General features: G+C 41.8%; 1 protein-coding gene across 1 annotated transcript in view; it reads left to right on the top strand.

The window, feature by feature from the left end:
- The window catches only part of aig1 (androgen-induced 1 (H. sapiens)), a 79,313-nt gene that overhangs the window by 33,126 nt on the left and 33,846 nt on the right, over positions 1-12,341 (top strand). The window contains exon 2 of the mRNA XM_076271983.1: positions 6,981-7,136. Within this exon, the coding sequence (XP_076128098.1) occupies positions 6,981-7,136 (156 nt within the window). The remainder of the gene's footprint in view (positions 1-6,980; positions 7,137-12,341) is intronic.

Genomic DNA, 12,341 nt, shown 5'->3' with positions numbered 1-12,341 from the left:
AGGGGAATACAGTTTGCAGTTGCAGGGCTCGGGGTCAGTACAGGGGAGTACAGCTTGCAGTTGCAGAACTCTGGGTCAGTACAGGGGAGTACAGCTTGCAGTAGCAGAGCTCGGTATCAGTGTAGGGAAGTACAACTTGCCGTTGCAGAGCACGGGGTCAGTGCATTGGGAATAGAGGACTGATGCAGTTGCAGATACTCATGGCACGTGATTCAAAGATTTATGAGTGATTCATGAGTTGACATTAGAGGTCTGCACTCCCGCGGTAAACCGCGGGTCCTGGCGCAAAAGAGTGCGGCGCGGGACAACTTTTGAAAGCTCTTTGCGGGAGCGGGCGGGATGAGAGAGGTGCGTTCGCGGGTGTGGGACAAAATGATGATTCACTGCACTCCCGCAAATTAAATATGTGCGTAAAAAACTGGATGTTCTGTTAGGCAGCATTAAAAAAACGGGGTTTAAGCATAACTGACGGATAGTAGCCTAGCCTAAGCCTATAGCCTATATTGTCGTTTACGTGGGTTCAATTTGTTCCTGCTGCTCATTGTCAAAACTCGAAATCGAAAGCATGACGGAGGAAGAGGGTACCAGACGAGGCCTACTTCAGTTGTTAGTCTACATTCAGAACCAAGAACCAAGAAACTGACAACTGACGTCTTTCTCAGGTGTGTGTGCTCCTTCCGTGAGACAGAAATGAAAAACTGAAAAATGAAAAACTGAAATCTCTCCTGCATGCGGGCTTTAGCGGGCGGGAGCGGGACATGTTACAGATGCGGGCGGGAGCGGGACTAAAAATGACACATTAATGCGGGAGCGGGCAGGAGCGGGACAGAATATTGCGGGAGCGGGCGGAAAAATCAGTCCCGCGCAGACCTCTAGTTGACATTACAAATTTACAATCTACAATTCTGCTTGTTTGGCAAGACCCATAGCCAGGGTCATGGAGTGCTTTGCAAGGTTTGTGCAGGAGTGTACTGCGCTGGCAGGAGTCAAGCAGGATCGATGCGATCACCCCAAAAAATGCAACCCAATTGAAAAGACCCTGGCTAGGACCCTGTAGGCTATAGATAAGGTGACATGAAAGGTATCTAAGGACCCTGGTATCTATGGGATAGGAGAGATGGGCGGAAGAGGATGGGGAAAGGTAGCGACACAGTCGCTACAGGGGGAGGGGGAGGAGGTTGCGCAGCACCCTGGGTCGAAAAGGGAAGGAAAGAGGGGAGGATTGATTAGCTGGAATAGAGAAAGAGACCGCATTAATGAAAGGCAAGGTAGAGGGCTGCACGAAGGGGCACCCATAACTTGCTGGATTGACAAAGCATGTTGCATGGACAGAGGGAGAGACGCCAGAGGAACGGAGCTCCGCTCTGCGGCGCTGGTGCTCGGTTGATCGGCTATAGCAGGAGGGGAAAGAGAAAAAGGATTGAGTATCTGCTCTACCCTGACTGGGGAGAAGTTCAGGAGAAAATCGGGAAAGTGTTGCCTTGATTTGAAATTGTTTGTGAATGTATGTTTCAATTAGCCAACACCTATCAAGCAATTCAAAATGAGCGAATTACATTTAGCCACAAAGTACAATGGAGACATGATAGTCTAGTAGTTGTAGGCTGTTGCTTACAACAAGCTTTGATGATACAGGCCTTACACCCCTGGATGGTGCATATATTTACATAGAGTTGTGATAATTGAGTTTGAGTAAACCAGGGATAGCAATATGTGCCAATTTAGCAATACGTGCAATGGAGAAAGCCAGGAAGCAACTTAAATACTGTAGCTAATGGCAAGAGAAATGGTGAGCAGCAACACATTATTAGAGTGGATTCCAAGGAACAGAGCAGAGCTACAGTACACGCTTATATAGCTGCTTACAATCCTTGGTCAGCTAGGAGAGCAACGAGCAGAGCTACACGCTGGTGCAGGGGCTCCGAGGTCAGCTAGGGAAGGGCTTGAATATGCTGGCACTCAGAGGAAGAGGAAGGTGAAAGAGGAAGGCAAAAAAACTCCCAGACACTTTAAAGGAGAAAAATTCCTTTCTTTGTCCTCTTAGCATTGAGCGATAGAGCAGCAGCTCCTGTGTATCAGCTGTCTTAAGGCCCGGTTATACTCGACGCACCCGACCTGTAGCGCGACAATGTGACGTCACAGAAGCGCCGTAACCATTTATACTCGCGCGTCGTGGTCACGACACTAGTTGCAATATTCTCCTGAACAGAGGTGTCGCTGTTGTGAAAAGATTAACGCTAACTACGTTAGGCTACACAGCAGAAGAAGCTCTATTAAGAAACACTAGTAGCAGAGAATGTAAACGGGCTCTGCTATTACCTAGCCTCTGTGATGGTACTTCAGACTTTGGTTGCTACTATTCACAACTACCACCATCATTATCATCTAGTTTCCAAGGTGTGCGCACAGGTAGATAGATAGATAGATAGATAGATACTTTAGTCATCCCGAGGGAAATTTTTATCATTTAAACAGTTTAGTTAGCTGGCTAGCTAGCTAGCAGCTGGCTGAGTTTGTGTAATTTCCTGAAGTGGAAAGAGATTTTGTTCAGGCCTTAATAGATATCCTTTGTTTGAAAATAAATCGTTTCTATTCTTTCCTCTTAATTCCATGTGTTGCAACTCTGACTGGTAACTTTGTTAACTTATCCAGCAAACTATTAAAAATGCACGACTGTAACAAAACACTGCAACTCGCTTGCCCTCGAACTAGTCCATCTTCCTGTTTCCGCCTTGTCGCGCTCGTCTGAAAAATAATGAGTGGTGCGCTACCGTGGGCTACACGGCCAAAACCCTGGCGCGCCAGAGAGATCTACGTCATTTTGACGTCACGTTGTCGCGCTACCGGTCCGGTGCGGCGAGTATAACCGGGCCTTTACGCCAAAGCCTGAGTTTGGGTGAAACCAATTGACCTCTCCAGAATAAGTCCCGCCTCCGTAACTTCCGTATCCATCCAACTTCCGGGCGTGGATTGTCTATGAGAAATAACATGGCGTTTCGAAATATCATACCGGTAAAACATCTGTAGGTAGCGAAGTTGAAAAAGCTGGTGGGCAGATTGGCCTACACACTTCTGCCATATAGTTTCCACTGGATTTTTTGATTGTCGGTGCCGTTTAAGTAGTATACTATAGACTATACTACTTAAACGGCACCGAAAAACAAAAAATCCAGTGGAAACTAGATGGCAGAAGTGTGTAGGCCAATCTGCCCAGCAGCTTTTTCTACTTTGTCACCTACAGAGTTTGACAGGTACGATCTTTCAAAACGCCATGTTATTTCCCATAGACAATCCACGCCCGGAAGTTGGATGGATACGGAAGCTAGGAGGCGGGATATATTCTGGAGAGGTCTATGCTCCCTGAGTGAACTTAGATTCCTGATTGGCTAGCCAAACCTGAGCATCGCCATTGGCTATTCAACAGGAAGTGCCAGAATCGTCTCAAAAGTATTCATATACTTGTAGAAAATACTTGTACTAGCGGCAGAGATTCGTAATGGCAGAATAGCTTTGTAATTGAAAGACAGCAACTATGGAAGGTTTAGTACCTGTGGAATATATTTGTAAGTGAAGGACATATGAGTAATACTTAAAATCGTTTGTGTTATTTTGTTGTTAAATCACAAATCATTTTTACAGTTACAAATCCTGATACACACACACACACAATACATATGAGACACCTCTCATCCCTAAGGTGGTGCAAAAGTCTGTGCACTTGCAGAAAAGATTTGGGTAACACTTTACTTAACAGTATCGACATAATAGTGACATGACACTGTCATGACACATGAACTGTAACCTTAATCCTAACTCTAAACCTAACCCTAACCATAAACCTAACCCTAATCCTCCTAAATATGATATGTTATAAAATAATTAATCACAATAGATCCATAATGTCTGTGTCATAAAACATCACTTTTGAAATTGTCTCTGGAGAAAATAATATTACTTGTATTTGTGTAAAGTATGCCATAAAAAACAAAAATGACAATTACCCAATGACTCATCATTTTAAGGACAAACATAATAGTGACCCTTCAATCCTAAAGGCAATTGGCATTGATCACATTCCACAAACTGTAAGGGAAGGAAATAGATTAAAGCAACTGAATCAACAAGAGAGTTTTGGGATTTTTAAATTAAAAGCAACCCTTTATCCAGGTCTCAATGAAGATGTAGAATACTGCCATTTCCTAAAGACTTGAAAAAAGCTTATTGTATGTGTGATGTACTGTACATGTTTATGTTTGTCTATACCTCATGGACTCTTGCTTTGCTGGGTGGATTTGAGGCCCCCTGTTGGCCACCTACAGTATGTTTTATCTGATTGTGGCTACCTTTGTTTGCCATTGGTTAATTGATGATCCAATGTTTCACACCTGTTCACCCACTCATATTGATGTTTCAATTTCAATTTAATTTCACTTATAGAGCGCCAAAACATTACACGACTCATGGTGCTTTACAGAGTGTTAAACATTTAGAGAGGGCCAATGAGTAACAGGGGTGAGGAAAAACTCCCTAGAATTGGAGATACATAAAGGAAGAAACCTCGAGCAGATCCATGAGTCAAAGGCCTGACCCATCTGCCTAGGGTCAGTTACAGAGCAGTAAGGTCTGTATACATGATAAATGAATAGGATAGTTAGGTGTAGAGAATAGAACATGGTGTTTAAAGCCACCTGAGGTATATGTTACATATCCAGTATGATAATGCATGAATCCTATTTAGTGTCAGAAAATTCAAATAGTCCAGTGTAGGGAATGAATTGTCCATGGGGATTAGGAGTTGTCATAGGGCAAGTAGTGGGTCGCTAGGCTGCGCCGGACTTGAAACAGACTTGTCTCAGATTGTTCACTTCCTGACGAAGGCTTTTGTGTGTGAAGTGTTTTTTTAATCATGATCTGCCAATAAAATAAAGGCATTTTAACTATTTCACCAGATGAGTGCCTAGGTATCTTCTAAGTTTTGCATTTGATCAAGCCCTCAACCTAAGAGCACCATCTCAATAACAAAGACATATTGTTCCAGGCAGCAATCCAACTCAACAGCTTTTTTTCTTGTCAAAGTTGTTTGGTGTAAGGAGGCCATTACTTGTCAGGTTTCTCGGCAAGAGGACCCAAGCGCAAGACTCTTCCAGGCAGATGTTCAGACAAACACACTTTATTGTGATAAACTTACAAATTTACGAGCTTACTACAGACAGGACTCAGACAGGATGAACAGAGAGACGAAGCGACAAAGGACAGAGGAACAGGGGGGTAGAAATACACAGACTAATTTACAAAATCCTGACATTACTACCCTAAGTAGTCTGACCATGTTTTTAAGGTGTACAGGTATAATGAGAGGTTCTGAATGCACTGTGGAAACTGTGTTCTAATCACGTGTGTTATTGCTAGAAAATCAGTAAATAATAGGGGTGTAACGGTTCATGTATTCGTATTGAACCGAAACGGTACGGGCGTCACGGTTCGGTGCATGAATTTACACGGAGAATACACGGTATAAAAATACATAAAACTCGTGTGCGGATTAATTAATGTCATGCGCAATTACTGTTAAGTAGCGAGAGTTACGGGAGTTCTTTAGCGACACCTAACGCTAATCTGTAGCCTCGCCTTAGCTCTGAAGCTCTGATTGGCGCCTATGTTTTTTTTTGTCAGGTCGTCGGTCGAGTCCGTCAGTCATTAGCAGCACTAAGGTTAGACCTACAAGAGTTAGAGGATCCGCTGGTCTCTTTAAGATCGCAAGTTTGAGAACTTCAGTTACAGTAACGTTAGTACAGGCGAAAGAGTGGTGGATAAGATGAAATTGTGTGTCGGCGTTGTTCAGCATTGGGTATGTGAGTGGAAAAAATGCTACACATATTCGAAGCCATCACCCAGATGATTGTAGGCTACCAATCACTGAAACGAGGGGAAAGAAACTTCCCGTGCGCTTCAGCAGCCTTTGGATACACATACAAATAGGGCCAAAACCTATGGCTTAAATTAAATGATTTCGTAATGACAGAAAGCTATGTAAATCGCGTGGTAATTACCTTTATGTTGGGGTAACTTGTAACTTCTCACACGAGGAGCTGGTAGTGTAAGTGCAGACAGTAAAATAAAGTGACAACGCTAACCAGGCTAATAAACAAACCATGCTACGGTGAGTTAACGTCAAAGGGCAAAGTCACGTGACTTCTAGTTGTAGTCTGTTTATGAAATGAAAGGAGCAATTTCGTTTTTTAAAAAAAGGCAAAATAGTGTGATATTTTCACAGTTAGTAGGCTAGATTATTACTTTACACACAATGAAAAATATTGAGGCAAATTGTAGACCCTTCCATATACAACTAAACACAGATGTTGAAGGTCTTGCTTAAGTGGATTTTTAAAAATCATTTTCTATGTAATTTGCACTTTCAGAAATAAGAGATTCTGTAGGCCTATTTTCAGTTTTATAGCTGATTGTCTTATTTTGTTTACAAGTTACAGATTGAGTCTGGGCACTTATTGTACTGTTTAGCCTACATCTTACACACTTCAGGCTGTTGCAGATAGCTCAGGGAAGATACTGTATGACACTAGGTGGTACAGCCTGAGACATGTACAAAAAAAAATGCTTTCTGCATTTTTGTTTTGCTTTTCCCTCCATTGTACCGAACTCGTACCGAACCGTGATGTCCGAACCGAGGTATGAACCGAACCGTGACTTCTGTGTACCGTTACACCCCTAGTAAATAACTAACAAATAATGCCCACAAAATCCCCACTGAAGTGGTGCCTATCAGAATCATGGTTCATAAGGACACAAGGAAACACTTCAGAAAATGTTACGTTTTTGTTAGGATTGTACCCATCTTGTAAAACAAATGCTGTTAAGTTACCCGACTACTGTATAATTTGAGTCCATGTAATACACCCTCTAACATTTAAACATGCACACAATGTTACAGACCTGATGTTAACTATGGTCCTTCTCCTTAGGTAATCCAAACAGTATTTTTCGGTGTGGGGGTGCTGACAGACTTGACCAGCCTGTTGACAAAAGGCGCTATATGCCAAGAGCAGGAGAGGCAGCGCAGGAAATTAATTGGTCTTAGGGACTGGTTAATGGCTGTGCTGGCATTTCCTGTTGGTATGGTGAGTAAATCACACTCTTCAGACATTATTCCTCCCAATCGGTTTCAAAATGAATGACATACATGTACTAACCAGGTTTTTTATTCAGTCATTCAAACATTGAGATTAAGTGTTGCTTTTTTCAGGCTATGTTTTCGATGGTAACCCATTGTCAGTCAATAGTGAAAGTAACTGACTGTGTAACTGTTTTGTCATTGACACCACAGTGAAGTTAGTTTCACTTTGCCAATGAGTTCAAATAATAGACGAGTGCAGATGTGTGTAGGCTATACTCAGCTAGGTTTTAGTAAAGCATGGTTTAGTGGAATACCTGTTCCATACTATACGCTATACTAAATAAAACTGACTTGACATACGGTCTCGCATGCAAGCAGATTCCTTCAAATGCACCGCTGAATATCAAAATATGGATGCACTGTTTGAAGTTGCGCTGCTGGCTGTTAAAGGGAATGACAGATGTCATTTTCATTGGTTTAAAGGATATTACGCCCAAAACACACCCATGACTGATTAAGATACATAAGAACCGCCTTTTTGCGCCATTCGATAATGTCGAAGATGTGGACCATGGTAGCATGTTTGCTGCATGCAACCATGCAGCAAACATTATAGCTGTGTAACAGAATGGCACGGGTGTTTATATAAACTCAAACCATACCATTTCAGTTACATAAAAAGAAGGAACAAGCAGACCAGAGGCGGAAATTATTCATTCTACCATTTATTAATTTGGAATAAATGTAGTCTGGAAGCAGCTGTGAGAACAAATCATTAATATAATAATTTATTATTAAAACAGATCAGTACAACCAACACATAAAATAGCTACAGCTACAACACAACTAGCAGTCTTCCAGCCAGGGATTGAGCCAAGGCTCCAGGAGAAGCAGCGCCGCCTGTGAGGAAAAGGGTGGAGTGTCAACTACTCACCACTAGGGAACCTCGCAACACATGCAATCACTCAGGTGTTTCGTGGGTACAATCACGCCGTGCGCTACACTGCAAGTCTAGAAAATGTGGAGATCAAAGAGTAAGGTGCACACTAATGCACACACAGTGAAGAGGGCTAGCTACAAGAACACCCCCACCACCAGACAGCGCACCACGCCAGGAGGCCTTAGTATCACAAACTAGGAAACAGTAGCTACACATTTAAAAAGAGACTACGCTACCAGTTGACCCGTTCACAAACAGTTCACACATACACAGTGGTGTAGTCTACTTTTTTGAGGTGGGCATACTGTATATTTGGCCAGTCATGGGCTCAGTGGTTACCAAACTAGGGGTCGGGACTCGACCCCTCGGGACCAATATTAAGGAACAAAAATGTTTGTGGGGGTCGCAGATTTGCACTTACCTGCCCCTTGCATGCGTGAGGGACAGCATAAATTCACTTTCATTGTGTGGACTGTGTGCTGTGTATCTCAAAGGCAATGGAACTCCATGTGGCACTTAATCTTTGTACTCATCTCTCATAGAGCAAGGCCTAACAGAGTGATTGTTTTAAAGCAGCAGAACACCATCACATCTTGAGACAGGTTGTGTGTCTTCGACATGTCAATTTATTTCATAAATGAAAAATAAAACCAATAGTAAATAATCAAATACCCTCTCCAGCTCTTGAAGTTCCTGCTTGCTCTTGCTGGTCCACCATCTCAGTGTCAAGGTCCCCTCCAGCTCCCCCTGCACCTTGTTGCTGACTGCCACTGCCATCTAGAGAAAACAATGAACAACTCTTTCATATGAGTTCAGATGCAAAGCCCTCTAAAAGCTATGACAAAAATAGGCCAATTTTAAGTTTCATTTTTAAGCATTTTCATCTATGACAATCAAAAATGTTACTATCAAGTAGGCCTACAGCAAGTCAAGCCCAAACAAAATTAGATTAGCTGATTTTTAAATGTTGGTCAATAGAAATATAGCCTGTTTGTAAACTCATCACATGCACTAAAGGTTTTTGCATCTGGCATTATATCGTAGTAACAGTGTGGTAGATAATGTTATTACCCATAAGTACAGATAATATATCTCTCCAGCCATGCATACCATGTAGATAGCATGGTTCTGGCTAGTAAATAAAGTTCATGATAGATACTTAATCCAGACAGCCACAGTACACATCATGTAGTAGACCGTTTACAGACAGACATGGCGATTAGGAGTTATTCCCAAAGAAGAATCCCAGATAAACAAACGTCCAGAAATTAAAACTAAGTAGGGTAACGTGGATCAGAGTACGTTAGCTTGCTAGTATTGAGAGAAGAGTGTTATGTCCACAAATTAAACAACCTAGAAGGGTAACTTGGTAGCAATACAAGTCTCATAAAAAGCGTGAATGATGTTTTTGACTCTTAACTTACCTTCGAAAACGTCAGGTCGGGCAACCTTATTAAAAAAGTTCCGAAGGTCTTGCTGTCCTTTGCGCCTGGCCATCCTCGTCGTCCCCAACTAAAAACCTGGAACACTGCTGTGCTGCTGCTTTAACCTGGCAGCTCGGGGTCGGGGGGAAGGCTACCTAGCGAAATTCACTGGCATGTTTTCATAAATATTGAAAATGTGGGTATACTGAACATTTTAGGTGGGTATACTGAAATAACCAAAATTTTGAGGTGGGTATACGGCGTATACCTGCGTTCTACGTAGACTACACCACTGCACATACATGCGCTACAGTTGGGTTACAATCACAGCCTCACGAGGGAGGAATCAAACATAGACAAAAGTAAACAATTAGACAAAGTTACACACGGGCTGCGCCGTCAATATCTACCCATACAAAATGCGGAAGTGTGGAGGCTGCCAAGGAGTCATTGTGAATTCAGTGAGCTCTAATGTCAGTAGATGCACACCGAGTGGGACCGCCATTCACCACTGTGAATGCGTTCGCGCTAGAGCGCCATAGAGGGAAAATGTGCTGCAAGTGGAGGACCCAGGCTGGCTTAAATAGCCTCAATCTAACAAGCAATCAGCTCGTCCCTCCCCCTAATCAAGGTTGCCTGCTCGACTAGGCCAGAGCCATATAAAGAGAGTTGCGACACTCTTTGAAGTCGCCGCCACACGGTCACGTGGTTCACGTAAGCTTCAACAGTTCCAAACAGCTCTTTGCGTGTCGTGTTATTTCAATGGGATAGACAGCAGCAAGTGCGTTATTGAACGTGAAACATTACAACAAACCAAAAACGAGTGTTATTACGTGTTAGCATGCTTACATTATAGTGTCAATTATATATTGCGAGTATAATTAGTTTGCAACATCAATCTAAAATATATTCTTTGGTAGTTCTAACATTGAACGTTTGTTTCCTTGCTGGACATTAGCTGTTATTGGATTCCTACATTTGCCTGTATCACGCTACATACTTTACTTACATTGTCAAAACGTAGGCTATGCATTTTGTATCCTTTTTTGTGTGTTAACATTAGATCCAGTGTCCTTCTCAGTTCGTTTGGTGAGATGAAGATGAAGGTGCACCCACCCCCCCCCCCCCAAATCTGCACAACTTTGATCATTGTAAGACTAGCAATAAACGTCTATCAAATATATAAATGGCATTCAGTAGCCTAACAACTTAAATTTTAAATTTTTTTTAAAAATCAATGCATTAAATCTGTTCAGTTAGAGAAATAGCATAAAGGTGGGCACCACACAGCCTTGGTAACATTTTAAGAGTAAGCCATAAACATGTCAAAAACACATAGGCTAAATAAGAATCAATAACAACTTTAAATATGAAAAATTTGATTCATACTGCAAGATAAGACACCCACTGTTTCAATAACACACTTGTAACTCAATAAGCAATCAACTATTTCAATAAAATACTTATAACTTATATTTCAGTATACTTTCTGTATACTTGGGACAACACATTAAGAAAGTAGCAGAAACCTAAGCAAGAGGCCATCTCCAGCAAGAGGCCAGCAAGAGTTTTACATACCCATACACAGCTAACCATTTGCAAGGCTGGTTGGGGGTGCCACAAGTCCACACAAAAACTATAACAATAACAACATGAAGAATGATTTTGTTGGGGATTACTTTCAGAGTGATCTATGCCCTATTAACCTGACTACACTTTTCAGTTATCCAAAAAAAGACATTTGTCCTACTTACAAAGATCACTGACCTAATGAAAGGCAATGCCCTCTTGTCACGTCAGTCTCTTCCATGCAAACTTCGCTATGTATTTGACAAATTACTTGGCAGATAAAGAAATCAAAATTACACCAAGAACACCAACACGAAATGTACAATTACTGAAAACTAAATGAACTGAAACCGATCATCAGTTGGAGCAAAAACTCCTAGGCTACTATACAGACGCTATACCTACTGTCCCACGACCACGCTCGTGCCACACTCGCCTACTGCTTGTGCCACTGTCCCGTTTGGAACAGTGAACAGTAGTGGCACAGGACTGGGCTGGCAAGGGACACAAGAGCCACGCACCAGTAACAACAACAATAACTTATAATAGTCTAGGTTTTGCTCCTACTGCTTCCCCTGAAATTCATAATTGAAATCCCCTCGTTCACGAGTCGTGGACACTAGCCTATATCATGTCATGTTCAGCCCACGGTTCAGTTCATAACGCCATAAAACTCGCCATCTAGCAAGCTAGTCTATATCAGGTTTAAAGACAATAATCACATTAATTTCCTCCATTTTTCACCTGAAGAGCGTTAATCACAAACCCATTGATAACCAGCACATCTGAATATAGAGTTACCATGCTGTATGGAATGTATTTTATCAATGTAGCATTTAATATGAGAACAGCTTTCGAGTTCCCCCTCATAGCATGTCTAACGTTATCACTATGTATGTGAATGAGCTGACTAGCTAACGTAAGCTAGTAAGCTAACGCAATCAGGTTTGAAAAATATAGCATTATAAACATAATAAAAATCTGTTGACAACCAACCTATCATCTAAAGTTGCCCTACTACAATAGGCTAACCAAATGTATTTTGTCTGAAATTCATTATTGACGTAGGAACGTTATCTTTAAGCTAGCCTCTCTCCACATCAAGGTTTGCAGGCTAACTTTTGGCTTTAAAATTTCGGTCAACATTTAAGCTATAAATATCAGTTAAACAAGCAGCACAAAATCCTCAAAGAACAATACCAGTATCTACTAGTGCAGTTGGTATAGGAAATGCATATGACAATTAAAAAAACGTCGTACATTCGTCTACTTACCA

The sequence above is a fragment of the Alosa pseudoharengus genome, unplaced genomic scaffold (assembly GCF_046254945.1).
Source record: "Alosa pseudoharengus isolate Yale_2024_CS ecotype anadromous, Long Island Sound unplaced genomic scaffold, YU_APseudo_1.1 YU_APseudo_1.1_scf_7, whole genome shotgun sequence".
Taxonomy (NCBI): domain Eukaryota; kingdom Metazoa; phylum Chordata; class Actinopteri; order Clupeiformes; family Clupeidae; genus Alosa; species Alosa pseudoharengus.
Note: the sequence above shows the minus strand (reverse complement) of the source record. Positions and strands in the feature narration are given on the sequence as shown.